The 25,628-nt window shown below is 37.8% G+C and overlaps 1 protein-coding gene across 4 annotated transcripts in view; it reads right to left on the bottom strand.

Moving 5' to 3' along the window:
* Positions 1 to 25,628, bottom strand: part of znf385b (zinc finger protein 385B) — a 138,851-nt gene that overhangs the window by 95,457 nt on the left and 17,766 nt on the right. For 2 of the 4 annotated variants that reach the window (XM_084420916.1, XM_084420918.1), the window contains exons 1-2: positions 8,690 to 8,949; positions 8,294 to 8,611 (exon numbers count right to left, since the gene is read on the bottom strand). In XM_084420916.1, the coding sequence (XP_084277042.1) occupies positions 8,294 to 8,611; positions 8,690 to 8,705 (334 nt within the window). In that variant the 5' untranslated portion in view covers positions 8,706 to 8,949. Of the gene's footprint in view, positions 1 to 8,293; positions 8,612 to 8,689; positions 8,950 to 25,628 lie in introns of those variants that run through there. The other 2 variants (XM_084420919.1, XM_084420917.1) reach the window with 1 other exon arrangement.

The following is a 25,628-nucleotide window of genomic DNA, read 5'->3' as shown; positions in this document are numbered from 1 at the left end:
TTTTAAGATATGCCAGTGCAAGTTGCTTTCAGTCAAAACAGCTCAAACATGCATTTTAGTCTGAGACTAGACTTAAGCCTTGTCTGTGAAACCGGGGGTAATAATGTTACAAAATATTTATATTTCAGATAAATATTGTTCTTTTGAACTATTGGTCTTTATTAACTATTAACTATTAACTAAATTACAGTTCTTTATTCATCAAAGAATAAAAAAAATAAAATAAAAAACGGTTTCCACCAAAAATATTAAGCAGCACAACTGGTTTTAACAATAATAATAAATGTTTCTTGAGCAGCAAATCAGCATATTAGAATGATTTCTGAAAGATCGTGTGACACTGAAGACTGGAGTAATGATGCTGAAAATTCAGCTTTGATCACAGGAATAAATTACATTTTAAAGTATATTAAAATAGAAAACAACTATTTGAAATTGTAAATATGTTTCAAAATATTACCACGATTAGTATATTTTAAAATAAATATGCAGCCTTGGTGAGACTTTCAAAACATTTCAAAACATTCATGATCTAAAACTTTTAAACAGTTATGTATGTAAAATTACTGCATTCAGAATGAAGTACTGGAACTAACCGTTTTATAAGTAAATGTTCATCATGTTAATCTACAAATACTGTACATTTTGCACCATTCTGTGAAAAAAAAAAAAAAAAAATTTGATGCATTTTCAATTTATTTCATGGCAGTGGCCCAGATCAAAATAGAAAAAGTCAGACTGAAGGCAAAAATTGAGCCTTAAAGGTTAGGCAGTAATCTTAAAGGGACATATTTGTACCATAATTACGTCTAAAAGGTTCATAGTAGTACCTTAATGGTACATACTAATATGCACCTTTTAGGGGTAAATAAGGTACAAAGATGACAAGTAACCAGTGGCAAGCTAGTACCCCTAAAGGAACAAACTGTGCACATTTTCTTTTTCTGACAGTGATACACAATATCATCAGAAAAAGCCCCCGGATCTGTGACGCATATGATGAGGAAAAAACACATTTGAACCGCACTCAGCTGCGCTGTGAATGTAGCTTATGTTTGTTTTAATCTGAGGTAGTTCTGACAGAATCAGAGTAGACAGGCGTGAGCTATGATGATTCAAAGAACAGGAAGAGGGAATTTGTCTGGCTTATTCATGTCATTAGTCATTATACTTTTTGGCCACTTTATCAGTAGGAGTGTCAAGAGTGGAACGGAAATGATGGTGAAAGGGAACAGAAATTGGAAATATGACTCTGCAAGACTTTGACAGTTTATGTTATGTTTACAAATATCATTAATCTTAGTTAAAAAAAATGCTCATCTTCACCTGCAATGAACTCTGCAGGCCTTAATGATGAAAACGTTTTCAAGATGATAGCACTGCCATCTAGTGGTCACTAGTGCTCTGACCACAACAAGAGCATGATACATGGTGGTCACACACATGCACAGGCTACAGACATGTACTCAGCATATAGTGAGTAAATGAGGTGCCACGTTGGCAGAAATGCCCTCAATAATCCATCAAAGTCAGCGCACAGATGTGAGGAGCGAGCTGAGCTCCTTTCTTCAACAGACCTGATCTACTGTCAGTCAACAGGACACCACGGTAAAGCACAGCACATCCTCCCTGCTGTAATTACATATGTCCGGCTCAGACTACAGCAAATAATGAGCAGCCTGCTTAAAGATTCAGAGCCACTGACACCAGTGTCCACCTCAAACGGGCTCAATCAATCACAAACACAGGCGCTCTTCTGACTTCATTTTACAAACACAGAAGCTATTCAACAGATAAAGTGAGCACGAGAGATTTATGCAGGGTTCCTTCACATTTTCCATTTAAAAACTCCATATTTTTCCAGACTCAAATTTTGACACATCAGTTTGATACTGTAAATGTGGTTTAGTGTTGCACGATCACCAAATAGCAAAGTACAGTCTGATTTAGATGACTGATTCAGTTTGCTCCCTTATCTATTGCTGGTTTGAGTGGCGAGCGCACAATCGTTTTAGTGAAGTTTAAGAGAGACTTGCTCAAGGTAAAAGACAAACAGTTTTGAGTAATGAAAATGTGCACTTGGAATTCATTCAGTCTGATTCTACAATCACTGAAGGATCACTAAACTTTTGTCATGAAAACACACTGCTTGTGTGATCAATCTATTTTTAGAAATTCCTTATTTTATATTGTAGAAAACCGAATATGGGCAATAGTCTGGAAACACGTTTTTTTCCCATACTGTTTTTCCCCCCCATGCTTATCCAGACCTGGAAATTACTTCTCCAAACTGCGTAGGAACCATGTTTATGTTATGTTAGTATGATAAATAATATAATATAAATTATATAAATTGTATATCTATAAATATATACATAATTATTTATATTTAAGATTGTTTTCCTACTATTAAAACATTTCCCTCTACATTCTCATTAGCATAAAGCAAAAAAAAAAAACATATTGGGGGGAAGGGGGGGTGCAGGGGAGTACTCAATTGTTATAAAATAAAATAATGTCTAATAATGTCTAAATAGTGCTAAAAATTATGGAAGCTTGTTTCCGCCACAAAAGAAAAAAAATTAAATGATAATTGCGACTTTTTATCTCACAATTGCGAGTTTACATTACATGAGAAATAAAGTCAGAATTGCGAGATACAAAGTCAGAATTGCGTGAAATAAAGTCGCAATTGCATGTTATAAAGTCAGAATTGCGAGATATAAAGTCAGAATTACGTGAAATAAAGTCACAATTGCGTGTTATAAAGTCAGAATTGCGAGATATAAAGTCAGAATTACGTGAAATAAAGTCACAATTGTGTGTTATAAAGTCAGAATTGCGAGATATAAAGTCGCAATTGCGTGTTATAAAGTCAGAATTCTGACTTTTTTTCTCGCAATTGCGACTTTATATCACGCAATTCTGACTTTATAACACGCAATTGCGACTTTATATCTCACAAATCTGACATATTTTCTCACAATTGTGAGATATAAAGTCCAATTCTAAGGGGGAAAAAAAGACGGACATTTTTTTTTTTTACCTCAGAATAGTTTATCTCACAATTCTGACTTTATAACACGCAATTGCGAATTTATATCACGCAATTCTGACTTTATATCTCCCAATTGCGTATTATAAAGTCAGAATTGCGAGATATAAAGTCAGAATTGCGTGATGTAAAGTCACAATTGCAAGAAAAAAAGTCAGAATTCTGACTTTATAAGACGCAATTGCGACTTTATTTCACGCAATTCTGACTTTATATCTCGCAATTCTGACTTTATAACATGCAATTGCGACTTTATTGCACGCAATTCTGACTTTATATCTCAAAATTCTGAGAAATAAAGTCAGAATTGCGAGATGTAAACTCGCATTTGTGAGATAAAAAGTCGAAATTATCTCTTAAAATGTTTTATTCTGTGGCGGAAACAAGCTTCCATAAAAAATAGCAGTTGTCCTACAAAGCTTAATTTTCTTTATATGCAACATGTACATTCTTTTCAAATATTCAAAATACATTCAATATGATCTGTGTGCAACATAAAAATGTAGAAAATTTTTCATTATTTTAAATGTGCTTCACGACAATTAATGTTTTGTCCAAATTATGGCTTTCCGGGCAAAAAACAAAAACAAAATCCCTTTATTATCAAAATGTACATTGAATAACACATAAAGGTTCTTTGGCACAGTACTAGCTAACCTATTATTATAAATAGCAGTTGAGGCGTTTACAGATGACTGCTTTAAATACACCAGCCCCTGCAGCTCTTATTGCTGTTTATTGAAGCTCCATGGAACACTAGAGATGCTCCCAGAGAGAGAGAAGCACGTGACATCCCCTGAGCAGCAGCTGTGTGGGGAAGATCAAACATCACCTCTGCTTTTCACACACCCATATATTTAAAAAGATAATCTGAATAAATCACAAATTACATTCACACGCGCATATGGGTTGACGTACAGTACATAACACCAACTAAACGTATCAGCTGACAAACGAAAATTGATGACACACTTACAAACACAGGCAAACTACGCACTTGCATCACGTTATACATGACAATCTCCTCATTTCGAGAGAAACGTGATGGGCATATTCACACTGCTGATAAATATGCTTCCCCTTCTGAGTGCTTAATCTTGTTCTGTTCACACACAGTTTGGTTATTATGAGTTTAGTTATTTACAGGAGTGGAAATTGCATTTGATAACCAAATTCACTACAGAAAAATTGAAAACTGCATATTAAATCTGAACAGAATTTCACTAAACAGCTACTTGCAAATGCATTGATCGCACTCTCTTTTGGACAGTTTCTGGAAAATCAAAGAAACAGAGGGGTGTGTCTTGACTCATTCAAAATGTGATATCAGACTCCACCATAGCTTCTCCCACCAGCTATAACAGCAACCCATACATCATAGGTGACAGTGTATGCAGCTTAAAAGCATAAACAAAACACATTGCCTGTGTTGATTTACCAACGGTTGACAAATATTAATATTAGGGTTGGGGGAGGGGGAATCAGTTTAAAATATTGTGATATTTTACCTCATGAACCTCATATACATGTATCTATATCAAGAAACACTAAAATCCAATGCAGACGATAAAAAAAACAAGTTCACAAAAGTTTGCAATATGTTTTGCATAACCACACTACTATTCAAGTTTAGGGTTGGTTATGGTAAGATTTGTTTTAAATGTGTTTTAAATAAATCTCGTATGGTCTTGAGCTTGGCTGAGGAGCCACTGGTGCGAAGCTACCATCTGCGGGATTATGGTAACTCTGGTTCCCCGAGTCGGGCTGAGGCCGGAGAGCCTCGGCCCGGAGGGAACCAGGGAACCCCCGCCAAAACCTAAGTCGATTACGGGGTACCAGTGGCGCGGGTTTTTGGAGGCCCGGGTTGGCTGGGAAATAGTACCCGGGCTTAAGTGTGGGACCCTCGGGTTCGGCCGGTGCACGGGTGAGGGTGGAGGCCCGAGCTGTGCAGGAGCTCTGGTTCCCCTAAACTTGTTCTTATAAATCTCTTATGCTAACCAAAGCAGCATTAATCAAAAATACAGTACAAACATTAATATTGTAAAATATTATTGCAGTTTAAAAAAACTGTTTTCTATTTTAACATATTTTCAAATGTAATTTATTCCCGTGATGAAAAAGCTGAATTTCCAGCATCATTACTCCAGTCTTCAGTGTCACATGATCCTTCAAAAATTATTCTAATATGCTGATTTGCTGCTAAAGATAAATTTATTATTATCAATGTTGAAACAGTTGTGCTGCTTAATATTTTTGTGGAGACTTCTTTGATATCAAAAGTTCATTAGAACAGCATTTATTTTAATACATAACATTAGATCAATTAATGCATCCTTGCTAAAGAAAATAATAAAGAATTCACAAACTTTTGTGTAGTGTAAATATAAACAATCACGATAATATCACATTGTGGCTCAGAAATGTCAATATAATATCATGTGGCCAGAATCCCATCCCTACCCGTCTCTAATTTCTTATGTGAAAAAATGTATAGCTAACATCAAACAGACATTCATGTTTCTGATTTATATTAGATTATCAATTCATTAACCATCACAAATGGTATGATAATTTAGGGGATTTAAAAGAAGTTTTCACTCCCCAAAGTTTTCACTGTCTATACATCTCTTATGTTTAATAGTAGAGTAACATTACGGTGGGAAAATACCATATCTGTGATTCTTCATAAGCGAAAGCACACAGATTATTTTACCAGCATTCATAAAGTCATGAAATTCGCTATGACATTGTAGACCTTCTAATAGTGCAATAAGCTCTTCAAACGGAATAAAAAAAATCCATTTTGCTTTGGCCGCCCCTTCAAAAGAGGCAAAGTTTTCCCATGGAGTCCAACAAGGTCTGTCTAATGTCTGTAGCCTGTATGCTACTTTTCCACCAATCTAATGAAAGTTTGGTCACCACCGCTCTGACACTGCACTGGAAGCCACAGTCTCGCCTGCCAGTTCAGCACCAACTTCTCATAGATCCTCTGCCCATCTTGCATCAATGCAACCCAAAATGTTTCCCAGGTAACATGCAAAACAAGAGCGTGTTTGTTTAAATATGAAGAGGTAACCTGGTATGCATCTGGATCCTATTCATAAACTGAATGAGCCATTAATACAGGTTCTTTTTCTTTTTTTAGTTTTAACAGTTCCACCCACCAACCAGACTGTGAACACACTGATAAACTGTCACTTACTGGTCAAGTGCAGTTGCTGCCATTCGCACCAGTTACACATGCCAGCACCACCACAGGCCTGTTAAAGACACACATTATCCTTGAAAGTCCACGTGAAAAGCATACTTCAGAAAAAAATAAGAAGAAAATGCCATTATTTGTCAGAGACTCCCGAGAGGTTACAAAAATGATGCACAAACCTCAGTACTGCTCCGGGACAAAAAATCCCCAATGACTGCAAGAGTTATTTTAAATGTTCTCTAGCTGAGTGTTTTTGTTTTTGTGTGCGTGTGTTTGTGTTATGATATTTTGTGTATAATTTACAGGTATTTTTGTATATAAAATATATTTGAATATGTTTTTTTTGTAGGTAACACCCACAATTGTTCAGATTTAGAATGTATTTAAGGTAAGTTAAACGTATTTGTACAAGTGTTTGACGAATTGTGGGTTTTTTATGAACGAAATCAACAAAGTGGTGTAAGTGGTCTCTGTAGTGTCTAAAGTTCAGGACCTGAAAGTGGAAGGTTGCCGTTTCAAGCCTCACAAAAGACGACCGTGTCACAGGTGTGCCCCTGAGCAAGACACTAAACCTGAGGTTTCTTCAGGGAGATTGTGCCTGGAATAAGTGTGCTTCTTGCTTTACTAAATGGTAGCTTGGATTTGGAAGTTATAGTTCACTCAGAAATTAAAGGTTGTCATCATCATCAGTTATTGTTGTTCCAAACCTGTATGGATGTGTTTTTTTTTTTTGTAAAATAAAAACAGTATCCTGGCCGCTATTTTCAACATAGTGAAAAAGGACTGGGCCTACAAAATTACAAAAAAGCATAATAAAAGTTTACCGAAATCATGACTTGAGAACTATGCTGCGAGTTGTGGCAAGCAGGGCGTGGCCGAGAGCCATGAGGATCTCCTCCGTGAGGCTCGAGATCAGTGTGGTGTGCAGGTGACACTCATTAGCACTCACACCTCCGGCCCCGCTCCGTTCCCACAACTCTCGGCCCCGCCATGCTTGCCACACGAGTCTTCTGAAGTCATTCAATACTTTTGTGTGATCAACAGAACAAAAACTGGTCATTATTCGTTGATAAACATGTAAACATGTGATTCAGTTTGATTTGATCGTTAGCATCATTATGGTAAAAAGTTCTGTCGTTATCAACATAGTTCAATGATTCTGTGCTTCTAGAAGCCATAGTTCCAACGAACATTCGCAAACAGCATCGCAAACTTGTGTGGTTGGAACTACAGTTCTCGACTTTCGCGTTTACAAGCATAGTTTCTTGTTAGTATGACTTAAATAGATTATGCTTTTGAGCAAAATAATGCCATGTTCATTATTTACAGCAATAATATGACATTAATTTGATGTCAAACCAATTTATTTGCAGAAGCTTTTAATCCAGCAGCTGTGTGACATCATCAACAATTCTATATTGTTGAACCAACATTGCACGTGCGACAAAGTTATTGCGGGAAACATTTGTGACTTGCTAGTTGATTTCTCCAATGCAATGCACCGTACTATTATAGTTATCCCAACGAGTTATGCTATTTTATGGGAAACACACACCAGATTGCTCTGTGAACTGGATCAACTGATTCATTTAAAAGATCCGACTCAAAATTGGTTGTTCATTTTCAGTGAATAATGATTCCTTTGTGTAAGGAACAGAACGAAATGTATGACTTCAGAAGTCTGGAAATAAAAGTCAATATGTCATTATAGACTGTTTTGTGGTACGTTTATGAAATCTTTTTGTAATTTTTGAGCTTGACAGACCCAAATTTGGCTTATTTTGTGTTTGACAAAATAAATTAAGTCATACAGGTTTGGAAATGACATGAAGAGGAGTAAATGACGACAGAATATTCATTTCTGAGTGAGCTATATGGCTTTAATAAAAACACCTCTTTAAAAATGCCACAAGAAATGACAAGCTAGGCCCTCGGAGTCAAACGCTACCTTCAGGGCGCATTAACATCAGAGCTGTTTACGCCTGCATGGAGGAAAGCATTGGAGGATTCACTCCCCTGGGTTAAGGAGGTCTTACCTTGACTGCCACTGCTGCTGAGAGAGTGTAGTGGAGTGGAAGCCGAGCTGACGCTTGCCGTGGGCAGCTCTCCTTTATTCAATTGTTTGACCCTCTTGAGGTGAGACTTGCCATTGTAGTGGACCTGGGCCTGCGTGGCGGAGTGCAGCTGGATGTTGCAGACTTCACAAAGCGAGTAGAGCAGCTTCTTCTTCTCCTGATGGAGCTGCATGTCCGCGTTGATATTGCTAGGCTCCTTTACCTCCATGCAGCCTGCGATGGCGAAGCACAGCTGTCCATTTTCTATGAGCTGGGTGGGACTCAAGGGTGTCTTCATACCTGCGGGAGAGCAAAAGGATGAGGGTTAGAAGCATGGAAAGTGTGTTTAAATCCAAACCAGGACTGGCGATGACTCACCTTCTGAATTCAACATCACCCCACACAGAGCTTTTTGAACACCAGGTGAGGAGAGTTTACATCCTAAAACCACCAAGGTAGAGAAGCGGGAGCGTGTGTGAGTGTGGATGTCTGGAGCGCTTGTGTGGGCTACACGGGTGACTGAATGTTCTCTTCTCGCTGAGCTCTGACTCCTCCCCTCTGTACACTCAAGCCAAGCTTCCCCACTTGTGGAGCGGGCACAGAGCTACGGACTGACCTCCTGTGCCCATCTGTTGCCTTTAGAAGAGACCCGACTCGCATACCTTGTGCCCACGGGTCTTACACAACCAACACGGATGGGAGGAAGAAAGTCGGCCCAGGGGGGCACGAGCAGCTTGGAGGGGCTTTGCATGTCAGCGGAAGCTATTGTGTGTTTGGTGGTCTGCAAGAGTGAATAAATTACATAAAGCCTCCCCACGAGCCGTGACCTCTTGAGCTCTACAATTAAATGGCCGGTGTAATGGATAGCTGCAAAAGGAGAATGATGAGTTCTGGGAAACGGTGATGTTTTTAATCTGAAAATTGCAAAAACTGCATTTCTGGTCAGTCTGCACTAATGCCACGGCTGCAGGGTTCCTGGGCTGGATGATAGAGGATAAAGAAGCATAAAGATACCATTTGAGTCAGCTGCTGCACTTTTAAGAGCACACGGAGGATGAAATATCCCTCGCTGTGCTCACGTACAGGTGTTTACATGTGTGAGAGAAGAGAGGGGTGTAAAAGAAAATACCATTTCCCTTTTTATTTTAGGGTCAAATGACCCAGACACGTATGCGAGTATAAACGCTGCACACATCGAGCATGTTTCGGTCCCTGTCCAGTAATCCTCCTGACACTGTCTCAGTAATCTCTGTGGGCAGCTGCACACTATAATCCCTGCAGATAAACTTCCTCTAACTTCCCCTGCCTCTCGGGCCATTCAGCTCTCCTCCATTCCTTAACACTTTCTCATGAATCTATTGTATTCAGAGAAAGAAAAACTGTAAGTGGAAATCCCTGATGTTAATCACTTTCTTTCAATGTTGTGAATCTATTTCTCTAACTCCTAGCTATTACTTAAGCTTGAGCTTTGCTCTACTTTGCGGTGGAAATGAGGCCAGTGAGAGAAAAAAAAACGAAGCTGCAGTGATTTTGGTGACCTGTATACGCAGGCAGGATTTCCAGATATGTGGTGCGGTCCGTGCCCTGGGGTTTGGAGGAAGTAAACCGACTGTGATGCTCAGTTCGTGGCTGTTCACATCACATCTGTTGGTTTAGCGGTCAACTAATCAACCAGCCAGGGTCCTCTACTTTTCCCCTGTGGCATCTCCAACACTCCTGTGTCACATCAATGTGCAAACACATTGAGTGCAAGCTTACGTAATAGAGCTGCACGATTCTGGATAAATTGAGAATCACAATGTTTTGTTTTTGTTTAAAATAGAGATTCTGAACAGACAACTAAACTAAATAACAAAAAATTGTATTTTAATTTTTAATCGGTTTGAATGTGTGTTTCAATGATTCACTCATAAAGACTTGACTTGTTTCATTGCTGGATGAAAATAGTATTTTTGAATGAATCTCTTCATTCGAACGAATGATTCAATGACAAACACATTTTTTAACAGTCACTTGTCGCCACCTACTGGTGTAACGATGTAATCGATGCAATCTTTATTTTAAGCCTCGAGTTACTTTCAAAAGGTGTTTTTTACTATTTTGTTCACTACCATATACATCAGTGTTTATATCCGAGCTATAAACTTTTAAGCCAGTACTTCTATGATAATCTGAATTATTTTAAGACAGAAATAATGATCCAGTGCAAGTTAAAAAGACTGTTTAGTGAAGCTGTTTCATAGATGACAACTGCTCTGTCTGGCTCAGTGGCAGCACCAATGCAGATCTGAATGTTCCGCTGTGATTTTGTCGAAGGTTTAATAGACACAGGCAAATTGTTATTTAGGAATAAGATTGCATGGGTGTTTGAATCAAAATCGCTATCATTTAACGATTAATCGTGCAGCTCTATTACATGCCGCACAATATGCACTGTATACCAATTTTAAATAATAGCATTGTGAAGGTATAAGTAGCCAAGGCATTATTTCACACAATAAACATTAGAAAACAAAATTGTATGAAAAAGACTGCTGATTTTCATTCTGGTTGAATCTCGCTCACATTTGTCACTCTGGAAATAGAAGTCAACGCACTGCATTGTGAGATATATTATTCCATGCAATGTGCTCTGAAGTTATAATACATATTAGGGCAATTATAGTAGGTCATCGTGGCATTAATGTACATGCAAACAAATGTTTTTTTGCACAGTACACATGCTATACACTGAAAAAATGTTTTATGTTAGTATTTCGAACATAAGAAATAAAATGTGGGTGTTTACACCTAGTAAGTGTAATAGTAAAGCTTTATAGCTTCATAGCTTTAAAATATTTAAAGATAACTTCAGGCCAAATTGCACACTCCAGGGAATGACCTTCTATACAGGAAAGTTGCAAAGTTTTTGTAAAACTGCCTGTCTTAAGGTATAAAAATATATAAAATTAGATATGACTTTTTTTTTGTAAAAAGCTTTATCATTAAACTGTACAAAATAACAATAGTGACGTGAATCTCTTTTTCGAATCACATGAACTAAATGAAACAGCCGATGCATTTCAAATCAAACAGACGATGTAATCAAGACAACATATAATTTGGACCTAGAAATTTAAAAGAATGAATACTAAACTCTTCTGTACACGTCCTTACTATAATAAGAAGGCCATAAATGTGTTAATCTTGAAGCAGATCACAGATCAAAGTAGGCCAAGAACTATAAAACATTATTATCGTGACTGATCAGTGGAACGCAGTGACTTTATGAAAATGTCCTTTTGAAATTTACGAAGCAGTTCTACTGTGTGACAAGTGCAAACATTTCTCAGACATTTTCTGAAGGTCTTTCTGGAAAATGGATATTGATACCATACAGCAAAAATAAAGAGCGCTTTGACCCTGATACTTCACGTGTAGTGTAGCAGTTTCCAGAAAACATCCATTACAGCACTCCAGTACAGAGAAATATAGACTGAAGTGGACCATTTAAAAGGGGTGAAGAGGTCAAAAACATTTGATTGTTCTATGATAAAGTTTACCGTTGCACCAAATTGTGAAAAGTAAAGTTTCACTTTGTAGGAGAGCAAATGCAAATTTTAAGATATGACACACTGAGAGGTTTAAAATAGAGCGAGAACCTTCATTGCAAATGCACTACTGTATTTTAGCATGCAGAATGTGGAAGCTGAATAAATTAGATATTTGACTATCTGTTCATTTCATGAACATGTTCATCTCTCTCTCTCTCTCTCTCTCTGCGCATGCGTGAGCGTTTGTTGAGCGAGTGTGAGGTGCGTGAGGTGCGTGTGGTGAGTGCGAATGGTTTATGCCCGCTGTGGCGGAAAATTCCTTTCTCTTTTCAATTCTTTTCTATTCTTTTCGGTTTTGATATCTGCGGTGTATTGGGTGGTGAAGTAAGGCTCCCTTTGGTGTAGGGGTTCGGCCGTTTGCAACCAGTGTATCACTGGGAAGCATGGCAGCCCAAAACACAAACACCTGTTTAGATTCTCTCACGCGGCGCCACGGAGTGAAAGTGGTGTCCGCTGTGAAGGTGGAGGAGTGCATTTTGGCCGTTGGCAATGTTGTTGGTCATGAGTGTATTTTAGCGGCATCTAGGATGAATAATGCAATGGTTTTGTTTTTAAATTCTGTTGAGAAAGCAAATGAAGTAGTGGAAAGAGGTGTAGTTATTAGTGGTTTGTTCACCCCAGTGCTTCCCCTTTCTACCCCCGCTAGGAAAGTCACTTTGTCTAACGTTCCGCCGTTCATAAAAGACGAAATGCTGACAAAAGAACTGTCACGGTTTGGAAAGATAGTCAGCCCCGTGAAAAAGATCGTTCTTGGTAGCAAATCAGACTTGATCAAACACGTGGTATCTTTTCGGAGATTTACTTACATGATCTTGAAAGAAAATCGGACTGAACTCAACCTGAATTTGAAACTCAGAGTTGATGACTTTGATTATACTGTCTTTGTAAGTACTGATGTGATGAAGTGTTTTGGCTGTGGGAAAGTTGGGCATTTAGTACGCGCTTGTCCAGATAATAATGGTTTAAATACACAAGATGTCTCAGGTGAAACTGGTGGGCAAGTCAGAAATGCAGCCACCGATAATGTTCCTGCTCCAACTCAAACTGAACCCAGGCCATCCACCAGCGGCCAAACTGAATCAATTCCTCATTTACAGACTGAGGTGAATCAGGCCATAACTGAGAATAATGAGGAAAATGATTTAGTTATCCCTGTTGTTGATAAAGGTGAGCCCAAGGCTGATGAGAGCATGGATATTTCACATGTTAATATAGTGTCTGTCTCAAAGTCTACTTCAGAGAGTGTCAATTTGAGTGATGATTTAATGACGGACCTAGATCAGGTAGTTTTCAAAACACCTTTAAAGAGGAAAAAGAATGACAGGGTCTTCGAATCAAAACAAGCTAGAAAAACAGAAAATGAAAAAGAGTCTGATGTTGATGTTGGTAATGAGAGTGATGTCTCTGATTCCGGTGCTTCTAGTTGTTCCCAGACTGAATGGGCATGCCTAGAGTATGATACTGATGAAATCAAGAAGTTTTTAAAATTGTCAAAAAACTTGAGGGGAGTTCAGGTTGCTGACTATTTTCCAGACACAAAACGTTTTGTGGAAAATACGAGGGCTTTCATGGCTGAGGGATGTTTCACTAATAAAGAAGTCTATAGGTTGAAAAAATTTGTGACAAAACTCCAACAACAATTGAATAATTAATGGCGGCAGTAAATCGGCTTAACTTTTTGGTCCTTCTTGGCTGTTTTTTTCTTTATGGCCTAAGTTTATTTTTTTTTCTCATGGGAGACATTCGCGTTGCATCCTTAAATGTGAATGGAGCAAGAGAATGCATAAAACGCACATTAATATACAATACTATGAATCAGAAAAAACTTGATGTTTTACTTTTACAAGAAACGCATAGCGACACAACAAATGTGGATGAATGGGCGAAAGAATTTAAAGGTCTCTCCTTTTTTAGTCACAAATCCTCACTTAGTGGTGGTGTCGCTATTTTATTTGCTAATAGTTTTACTCCCTGTTCTACTGAGATGGAAGAGGTTGTGAACGGTAGATTGCTAAAGATTCGAGCCCAGGTTGAGAACCACACTTTTATTTTTATATGTGCATATGCTCCAACTCTGCCAGCAGAAAGAATGGTGTTCTTACACACTCTTTGTGAAACGTTGGACAAATGTAATGGTGAGGAGCATTTATTTTTAGGTGGAGACTTTAACTGTGTAGAAAGTAATATGGATAGAAATCATGTAGAGCCACATTTGCTTTCTCGTAAGCGACTTATTCAGATGATTAAAACAAATGATTTATGTGACGTATGGAGGAGTTTAAATGGGAATTTAAAGCAGTACACATGGGCACATGCTCGTGATAACAGGTTGTCTTTAGCACGTCTGGATAGATTTTATTGTTATAAACACCATCTTGGTACTTTTAAAAATAGTTTCATAATTCCAGTTGGTTATTCAGATCATAGTCTTGTTATATGTACAGTAACTTTACACTCTGTCAAGCCGAAAAGTGCGTACTGGCACTTTAACACAAATTTATTAAGTGATGCACATTTTAGAGCAACATTCACGTTTTTTTGGGAGAATTTTAGGAAGGAAAAAGATCATTTTCAGTCCTTACAAAAGTGGTGGGAGTTTGGTAAAATACAAACCAAACAACTATGTCAACAGTACACTCACAATGTCACAAAAGATATAATCAAATCCATGAAAGTATTAGAAGATGAAATTCTTAAATTTCAAGAAGCGGCACAGTCAAGTGGAAATCAAACACATATTGAATCCCTTTTTTTAAAGAAATCTGTTTTGTCTGACATACAAAAAGTGAAGGCACAAGGGGCGCTAGTTCGATCACGTTTTAAAGATATAGACCAGATGGATGTACCGTCCAAATTTTTCTTTAGTCTAGAAAAAAAGAACGGTCAGAAACGTTTTATACATTCTTTATTCTCTGAGACCGGTTCTCTTGAATCAGACCCTATTGAAATTCGGAAAAGAGCAAAAGGTTTTTATGAAAAGCTTTATAGTTGTGAGCACAGAGAAGATCGGGTTGTTGAGCAGTGTTTTTATGAAGAGCTACCAAAGGTCTCTGAAGACTCCAATGCAGAACTCAAGAGAGCTATAAGCCTGGGAGAACTGCACAAAGCTCTCCAGAGTATGGAGAATGGCAAGGCTCCTGGGATAGACGGAATCCCAGTTGAGTTTTATAAAGCCTTTTGGCCTGTGATAGGGGAGGACCTGCTGGCAGTTCTCAGTGACAGTCTAGTCGGAGGACTTCTGCCGCTGAGCTGTAGAAGAGCGGTCCTTACTCTTTTGCCAAAAAAAGGTGATGTGAGAGACATAAAAAACTGGCGACCTGTATCTTTATTGTGTTATGACTATAAATTGCTCTCAAAAGTTTTAGCTACTAGACTAGGAAGAGTTTTGGAGGAGGTAATCCATTCTGGTCAGTCTTATTGCGTACCTGGAAGATCAATATTTGATAATATCCATTTTATAAGAGATTTATTTGATGTTTCAAAAATATTGGGAGTCGACATGGGTTTGATTTCCTTAGATCAGGAGAAGGCGTTCGATCGTGTAGAACACGATTATCTGTGGAAAACTTTGCAGGCATTTGGTTTTAATTCTGATTTTATAGGTTATATTAAAATTCTGTACAATGACATTGAGAGTCTACTGAAAGTTAACGGTGGCTTATGTGCTCCTTTTAAAGTGTGTCGTGGGGTAAGACAGGGGTGTTCTCTGTCAGGAATACTTTACACGTTGGCAATAGAACCACTTTTAAATAAATTGAGAAGAGTTTTAGAAGGGGTATCTTTACAAACCTGTAACAGCACTTTATGTTTATCAGCATATGCTGATGATGTTGTCATTATACTTAATAAACAAAATGATGTGGATTTATTATTAGAAACACTGAGAGATTTTGAAACTATATCTTCAGCAAGAATTAATTGGGGTAAAAGCGAAGCAGTGTTAGTAGGAAAATGGGACAGAGGGGTACCTATACTTCCAAGTGGGTTAAGTTGGAGAAAAGATGGTTTAAGATATTTAGGAGTGTTTTTAGGAGATGAAACGATTGTTCAAAAAAACTGGGAGGGAACAGTTGAAAAAATTAAAGGTCGTCTAATGAAATGGAAATGGATTGTAAAGAGTTTATCATATAGAGGACGTACTCTGATTATTAATAATTTGGTGGCCTCTTCCCTATGGCATCGACTGGCTTGTATTGATCCACCTGCATTGATACTTGCTAAGATTCAGTCCCTTCTAGTAGATTTTTTTTGGGAAAAAATGCATTGGATACCTCATAATGTATTGTATCTACCAAAAGAGGAAGGAGGACAAGGACTTGTGCACTTGCAGAGCAGGACTGCAGCTTTTCGGCTACAATTTATACAGCGATTTCTCACTGGTCCAGAGAACTTAAGCTGGAGGCCAGTGGCCAGTGCGATTCTAAAGACTGCTGAAGGACTATGTTTGGACAAGTCGTTGTTCTTGTTAAATCCCAGGAAAATCAACACATCCAGATTGCCAGAGTTTTATAAGAATCTTTTTAAAGTTTGGGACCTCTTTCAAGTTAAAAGAACTGATTCTACGTCATCATTGTTTTGGCTGTTGAAAGAACCTCTGTTTTATGGGTCATGTTTGGACATTTTAGGAGCATGTGGGACATTGTCTGCAGATTTTATTAAATCTAAGATCATAACACTTGGGTGTTTAATTAAAGTGGCTGGCCCGAGTTTTGAAAAAGTTGAAGATGTAGCTGTTTTGTTGGGAGTTAAATCTATTCGAATTGTGGCACAAGTGTTAAAGAAACTGCATTCTGCCTTTACAACAGAAGAGACAAAAATGCTTCAAGAGTATTGTGAAGGGGAAGTTATCCCTAACGAGAGGGATCTGTTTCCAAATCTGTTTCTTTCACCAAATTTAGGTGAATATGCAGGGATTTTTTTAGAATCTGAAAAGTTGACAGATATGGATTTGTACGAAAGTAATGGAAAAATGTTTTATAAAGCTTGTGTAAAGTCTTTTAACAAAAAGGGACTACATGGAAGAGTTGACACGCCATGGCGTACAGTTTTTCAGATGAATGATAATGTCAGACCAGAGTGGAGAGCATTGTACAAGCCACCGTTAGCTAAAAGAGATGGAGATTTACAATGGAGAATTTTACACTGTATTGTTGCTGTTAATGCTTTTATTTCTGTTTTAAATCCAGATGTTGGCAAAGAATGTCCTTTTTGTTTCCAGAGAGAAACTGTTTTTCACACTTTTTTGTATTGTTCAAGACTAAAGCCTTTATTTGATAGTTTGCAGAATCTTTTTAATTGTTTTGATGAGAATTTTTCTGTGCAAACTTTTATTTTAGGTTTTAAATATGTTCAAAGGCGAAAGTATGAGTGTCATTTGTTGAATTTTATTTTGGGTAAAGCCAAAATGGCCATTTATATTAGTAGAAGAGATCAAATTGAGCAAAAAAGTGAATATAATGTCGAGAGGGTGTTTGCAGCTATGATCAAATCAAGGATTGTAATTGATTTTCGTTTTTATAAAGTAATGGACTCTTTAAATGTTTTTGAAGGAATATGGTGTCACAGAAGGGCTTTGTGTTCTGTCATTGATAATGAACTTATATTTGCACTCTTTTTGTAAAAAAAAAAAAAAAAAAAAAAAAAAAAAAAAAATTGTGTAACAAAATATACTTTGTTTTTATGTAAGTAATCTTTTGTTCAATAAAGATGCTTGAAAAATCAAAATCAAAATCTCTCTCTCTCTCTCTCTCTCTCTCTCTCTCTCTCTCTCTCTCTCTCTCTCTCTCTCTCTCTCTCTCTTACTCATAAGAAAGGAGCATTGCTCTTTATATTAAACTTATTTGAATAATACAATACGCTGACGCTAATAAAGAAGGCTGTGATATGAATATTATATAAATAATATGAAATATTTGTAAACATGTATTAATATAATAGTAGGCTACATCTATCTATCTATCTATCTATCATTAAAATTCTGCATTTCTGCATCCCATTTGCTATCTCAATTCAAAAATCAAGTAAAAAAATTAAGCAACTGATAATATCTGTATGTCTATATTAAGATATAGTTTGATATATATCTTATATTAGTAATAATTTATAATGATATTTAATATTATATATGTATTTACTGTACATACACATATTACACACGCACATACACTTTATGTATTTATTCCAATTCAGATCAGTACATATCCGCAGTATCTATGTAGAGTAGTCCATTCATTAACTGAAGGCACTTTGTTAACATCGTTGTGACATGATACGACAGAATTGGTGCTCCCAGTCTAGACAGCTTCGCTGATTATAATGGGAAATGATCTAGTTTTTTGCAATGCACTGCACTCAATGAATGTACACAGTAAAAACTCATCTCAAAAAAGAGAATGAATCAGAGTGAAGTGTGAAAAAACAGAAAACAGTGAGAAAATATATCTACTCTGTTGAGAGATGCTAATATCCAATAGAGGCACGTCTGTGGTTCAACAGTGAACCAGGAATCAGCACAAAACACGTCTCAAGTATAATGGTTTGTGGCCCTTGGCAAAGAGCTTGTACTGGGTGACCTGTGTGTGGGCAGGTGCTGATGAATACACTGCAGGCCATATTTAAGAGCCACAGAAGGTAAATGTTAATGCTTTGGCACCCTTAGCTTCTATAACAGTTTGGTCTTAATTACCAGCTTTACCCAGATATTGAGTTCTATGCCAGGTTGTGGGAGTTGAATAAAAATAGCAACATTAAATAAAAACCACTGTTCATTTAGAGACCAGAGAGAGAGAGAGAGAGAGAGAGAGAGAGAGAGAGAGAGAGAGAGAGAGAGAGAGAGAGAGAGAGAGAAGATAGAAGACAGAAAATAGAAAATAGAGATGGAAGAAGAAAAACAGAGATGGAAACAAAATCGCACCTGTCTCTATGGGAGCATCTCAATCAGCTCCCTGGTTCAGTAGTCATGGCACTGATCAGGGAGTTGGTCATTTTAAGGGATTTCTCAATCGCAAAATCCTTCCAGTGCACTGGAACGTTCACTCCTTGAAAAATCCCACAATGCACCGCAAAAACCAGGGAGCCTCGACACTCACTATGCTCCCTTTCCGGAAATTGCATCACATTTTGGAAGCGAAGGAACTAGGGTTTGTAAACATTTTAGCCAATCAGAAACCCTCTGTCTTTGCAGGCTGGGATAACTGTATTTAACTGATTGTTTAATCATTGAATCCTTGCAAATTATTTGTCAGTGGAATGCCACAACTTCTTAAAAAAAAATTGCAATCCTGTGTATTATCAATAGTAATATGCTTTAATTCGCAATTACTGCTATTTATGCACACCACTAATTGCAAACACAGAATATATTCAAGACCTAGAAACTACAGAAAGATCGAGATTTGATTTTTAACAGATATTTTGCATAATTACAAATGGTTTAATGAATAATAATAAAAACAATTATTAGTACTAATTTAATTGATATATTCATAATGCAGATCAAGTTTTCATTATTATTTATTGTTTAGTCAAAAAGCTGAAAAAGATCTGCATATCCATTATTGAACATAACATTTGTCTTATAAAACGGATCAGCCGTTTAAAAAAAATTTTTCAGTGGTAAATTAATCACACAGACACAACTACAGCAAAACCTGTTCACATTGAGCCAGGTTAGGACACAGTATAAATGATAGAAAGCACATCAGAAAAGTAAGGAATTACTTCAAAGCTCTCTTTTGGGATCGTATGGAGAGATGCTCCTGTCGCACCCAAGCGTGCCGCACAAGCCCTGAAAAGTGAAGCCAAAACGTCTCGATCGCCCCCCGGTGACTGGTCCTAGTATAGGTCATAAGCCCCGCCTCCCCATGTTATTCAACGGGACGTGAGACCAACTAAACAATTAAATTACACTTCAAATATCTTTTTTCCAAAGGTGGTTTCTTTCATTTGCTGTCGTTTTTATCACGCTGATGTAAGTTCAAGTGTCTGTTTCAAAAATAAGTTGGTTTTTAGTTAGTTACGTGATGCGGTGATGTAACGTCATGATTGACAGCTGTGATTGACAGGTTCTCGAGCGAAGTAGTCACTGAAGCACCAACGGACATTTTTTTCGGGATCTTCGGAGGACTGAGGAGATTGTATTTACTTTATTTTAACAAGCCTCTTGTCGTACTGTAATCAATTTTTTAAAAAGTGTGCAGAATCCACTCTCCCTGAGTGCATTCTGCGAGAGTGAGGGCGGAGCGTTGATTTCGCGGCTTTACTTCCTGCTCACTACTGCGCAGGTCTGGTCCCGAGATCGCTACTGCGCAGACTCAAGTTCCAATATGTCAGCGCCATATCGGGACTCTGGCGGCTTCAGTTCTCATCAATGGAAGAGAGCGAAGGGGCGTCGTCCATCTTTTTTTACAGTCTATGGTCGCACCTGGTCAGCCGTGCCTATTTCAAACTTATGGCCCATTACAAAACCCACAGCTAGAATCTCACAGATGGAAAGGTCGCTAACGTGTTTCTGCAGCCCAATTCCGCGCTAATGCCTTTCACTGGAAGCTCTTAGCAGAAACACAGAAAAAGAAAATGAATGTGAAAGTTTTCCACTCCGTGTGCGTCTGTCACACGCAAGGGGGGGCTTGGCACTCACATGCGTAACATCTGGACAGGAAGAGCTCTGTTAATGGACGGTCGACAGCTTACAGCAGTGTCAGGTAAGAACTGGAGAGTCTCAATTGCTAAGCTGTACACAGATGTCCTCAATGTGCCTTTGACCAGAGCATGTGGATATTATATAGCCATTTACACCAATCCACTATATAAGCAGTTTTGTACAGAAAATACTTGCGCTGATAAGACTGAGCTGAGCAGACATATGTCGGCATGTGTCTGACCTTGTGGCATTATTCAATGTTGTCAAAAGAATATTCACCGGCCCTGACAGAACATACAGGGAGTTAAGTGGAGCATCGGATAGGTTGTGTTGATGGGGGTCTTTGACAATGCTGAAGTGTGTGGAAATACAAGAGGAAAATCTGCCTACAAAGGGCTCTGATATCACTGCACCTGCTCCGCCGGTTACATACAGCCGCGTTCCCGATGAGTGACCTCTCGGATCCAGCACAGACAAACTAACTATGAGGAAAGGAACATTTCCTGCTACATTATCCATCTCAGCTTCACAGCAATAACTCAATAAAGCAGAACATTCATAATTAACCTCTTATATGGATGTTTCTACCCAAAAAGTGTTGTAATGAGAGACTTACTGATGCTTTTTTATTTTAGTACTTTTCATTTTTAACTTGGTAACGGTACTTTCAACTTCCCTAATTCCCTAAAAACACACAACATATCCCTGAAGAAAAACTAGCCAAGAGAAAATAAAATAGGTTATCGCATGGACACTCACATGAACACACTCTCTCAGACAGACTATAAATAACGGTGATGAGACATGACTGTATGTACCACTTATTACCAAAAAGATCCATGGAGAAGAAAGCTGATAAAAGGCAGAGACAGGGAGAGTGACAAGGGAATTGAAGAAAAGATGTAAAAAAAGGAGTGAAGGAGATTGAGATGAAAAAAGATGGCAAGTGAGATGGAGATCAGAAGAGGGATAGATTGAGAATAAGAAACAGAATTAGAGAAAGAGAGAATCACTTATGAAAGGGTACAGGCCCATGCATGTCCGCTATTCCCAGGCCTACATTACCATTCAAAAGTTTGGGGTTGGTAAGATTTCATTTTTATTCATATTTAAAGAAATAAATAGTTTTATTTAGAAAACTTAGCAAAGATGCATTAAATAGATCAAAAGTGACACATTTAGAATGTTACAAAAAATAACAATTTCAAATAAATGCTGTTCTTTAGAATGTTCTATTCATTAAAGAATCCTGAAAAAATGTTTCCACAAAAATATTAAGCAGCACAATTGCTTTCATCATTGAAAATAAGAAGAAATGTTTCTTCAAAATCAAATATTAGAACATTACAATGGTTTCTAAATGATAATATGATTAATGACAAAACTGTCTGTTTTCAGCTTTGTCATCACAGGAATTAATTACATTTTGAATATATTAAAATAGAAAATAGTTATTTTAAATTGTAATAATTTTTCACAATATTATTACATTTTACTAGCCTGGCTAACGTCAGACCTCGTCTCATTGAGCCACATGTTCATTTTCTCGTATTTGAGGCGTGGTTTACGAATGCCCAGAGCCGTTTATTGGGCGCTACGAGTGTCTATCAAATGCGCCTGTACGTAGCTCATAGCCAATCGTTTCAATTATACAAGATGACGTATGTAGAGCGACAGAAATTTGATGAGGAAGAAGACGATGGGTCAAAGATTTATGTGTACACGATCGCGTTCAGCGAATATTGCCGTTTGTGCAAGACAAACATGAGGGTAGAAGGTACATATAAACACTCTACAGACATGTTTTTATCGAAAAAAACATTTATTTTTAAACAAACTGCTTCGGTGTGTCGCATAGACGTCACCATCGTCTTGCTGCTCCCTCCCCGTTCTGTGATTGACCTTTTTGAGGGGAAAATCTGGTCCATGGTGTGCAGGCTGCCTAGCAGCGTGAATAAAATCACGCTGCGCGCAAGGCAACATGGGGAAACCCAGGCTAATATTTTACTGCATCTTTGATGAAATAAATGCAGTCTTGGATATGGATGGGAACTGTAAGGAAATTGAATCTGATTCTGATTCCAGTTAACCATTCACGATTTAGTGTTTTTGAATGAGTCAGCTGAATGAATGATTCAATGACTCACTCAAAAATACAGTAACTGGTTTCATTCCAAAAGTTTTTGGATGAATCACTCATAATCATGCTGCTTGGCGTAACAGTGTAACCTGCAGAAAGAGTTATTGCTAACTAAACTAACACTATTAACACTATTAACATAACTTAACTTTAAATCATTTTGGTCACAGTATTTCTTCAAAAAAAGAAGGTGGTTTTCGATTCCCAACTCTGTGATTGAATGTGAGATGAGCGGCTGAAGCACACAGTAATCTCACCCTCTCACTGCAGACTTACTGTGTAAAGACTTCATCTTGGTCCAAACAAAGTATGTATTTTTATGACTAAAAGTAATCGTGTTTTCCCCCATTTTGTGACTAAGTATCGACGCACTGGGCCGTCTGAAAATGTGTCTGGTGCGTTTGACTAATTTAGACTTGGTTTTCCTGCTGTAGCTGGCATGTCTGAGAAAAACAACAACATTTGTGGCTGATTCATGCAATAAAATCTAAGGAGAGAGAGCAAACAAGAGGAAAGGACACTACTGCTTTGGACACCTACAGACATTTGTCATGCACATGTTTCACCATCTGAAAGGAATGCTCTTTTAATAGTCCAGACTTCAATAAACCTTTCTCTTGGTTCAGCTGGCACATCTAAGGAAAACAACAACATTTGTGGGTGCTTTCTCAGAGGGCAATCTGAATGGGAAAGTGTGACATTTTTGACATTTGCCACAGAGCATGGTTAGACTCAACATAAGACTTGACTTTCCAAACCAGACGAGGTAGAAATGCATTCAGGACGTTCAAGGGGAAAGTACAAATGAAATTCATGAGAAAACAGGGGAAATTTGAATGATTTCTATGACCTTGATTTAGGGCAACATTCAGACTCTGAAGTTCAAGTTTATTTGTACAGCGCTTTTCACGATACATATTGTTTCAAAGCAACTTTACAGAAAATGTTTGTTTCAGTGTTATAATTTAGGAAGTATTCTGTTATCAGCCAGAGGTGAGTGTATTAAGTTTTTTTATTAAGTATTAAGGAATATTCTATGTTAAATACGAACACTGTGGATCATCAGATCAACAGATGTTCGACTGTTGTTTAGTTAAAGAAAAAACCTAAACTGAAAATGAGGTGAAGTTGTATTTTAACCAGTTTTATTTATTCTGTCAGACCAAAGCTCATGTCCAACATTCTATTCAGACCTCACAGTGTGCCAGCTCTCCCCACACATTAGCCGCATTCATAAACTCACACAAAACCGAATTCAATTCCAGGAGTTCTTGCTTGACTGTACACAGAGAATGAACGTGTTGACCTCTGACAGGGTGAACTAGTCTACAACAAACCATCGGAAAAAAAGAAAAGAAAAGGAAAAATAAATCCACAAAAATGTTGAGCAATATAACTGTTTTTAACATTGATTTAAAGGTGAACTAAGTAGCTTTTTTACCTTAACTGAACAGCTTCGGAGTCATTGGAATGGTTATATTACTTATTTCGGGTTGAATGGTGGTCGTTTCGCACCCCCCTGGTGCCCGTGAGCGGAAAATACGCACTTGCAACTTTGAGCCGGCGGGCCGCCGGCCGCCGCGTCAGGAAGTATCGCGTGAAATCAGGTCTCGCGATGTAAACAATTGCTTTACAGCCAAAAGAAATCTGCTAAAATGCTGTCATTATTGCGCTCCCTCACGCTGTTCGAACCCGAATGAAGAAGACGTTTTAAAGAATGTCCCATCTGCTTTGATGTCGTTGATGTACTAGCCTCTGGTGTCCGAGAATCGCCTACAGCGAAGAAATCCCGAAATTACTGAGCCCCGCTTTAAAAAGAAATCTAAATATTATCATGATTTCTGAAGGATCATGTGACACTGAAGACTGGAGTAATGATGCTGATAATTCAGCTTTGAATTACATTTTGAAATATTTTCACAATAGGAAGATTGTACAATAAGAAAAAAGACAAGCAAACGATACAGTCGAATATACAAAGCCGGACCTCACATTCATAGGCGCTATTTTTATAAATAAACCACAGATTTGAGGTTTAGACAACTACATTCTCGCCCGAAAACTCTTAAAACTACATTCCATGACACAACAACAGTAATTAGGAAAATAATTGTGGGTTTTCATGCTGCCTGTCTAGAACGCGCAGAGACAAAACTGAAACATTACTAAATGAAAACGGTTCGCCTGTGTCTATTAAACCTTTGACAAAATCACACCAGAACATTCATTATGAGTTGGCGCAGCCACTGAGCCAGAGAAAGCAGATGTCATGTGTGTGAAACAGCTTTACAAACAGTCTTTTGAACCACACAATATCGTTATTTCTGTTAGAAATATTCATCTTATCACAGAAGAACTGGAATAAAAGTATATAGCTCGGATACACTGATGTCTACGGAAGCGATCACTTTTTGAAAGTCATTGGCGATTAAAATAAAGATTGTATCGATTACATTGTCACGCCAGCAGGTGGTGACACGTGACCGTTAAAATTTTTATTTGTCATTGAATCGTTCATTCAAGAGATTCGTTCAAAAATGCTGACTCACCCAGTAATGAAACAAGTTAAAGGAACCGTATGTAAGATTGTGGCCAAAACTGGTACTGCAATCACTTTCAAATTACTGTAGAGCGGTGTATCCCCTCCCCCTCCCCCCTGACTCGAGGTTGCCAGATAGGCTGCAGGATCCAGCAGGAACGTAGGCTGCTACAAGGAGCTTCCAATGGCAAGTGACAAGTCCTACACAGTAAGTTATTTTTTCTGTTAATTATGTTTATGCTTCATGAGAGATGTTTTTTGAAGTAATTATGTATTGCAAAAATGTACTAATGGCGATTAGCCAAATATAATCGTAAAGATGTACGCTCGTATCTGACAGTACATTGTTAGAACAGTAGCTGTTAGTCTAACTTGTAACGGTAGGTATCTGTCATTAATGTAAG

Source organism: Rutilus rutilus (assembly GCF_951802725.1).
Source record: "Rutilus rutilus genome assembly, chromosome: 10".
Taxonomy (NCBI): Eukaryota; Metazoa; Chordata; class Actinopteri; order Cypriniformes; family Leuciscidae; genus Rutilus; species Rutilus rutilus.
The sequence above is the reverse complement of the archived record's forward strand: the minus strand, read 5'-3'. Positions and strand labels throughout refer to the sequence as shown.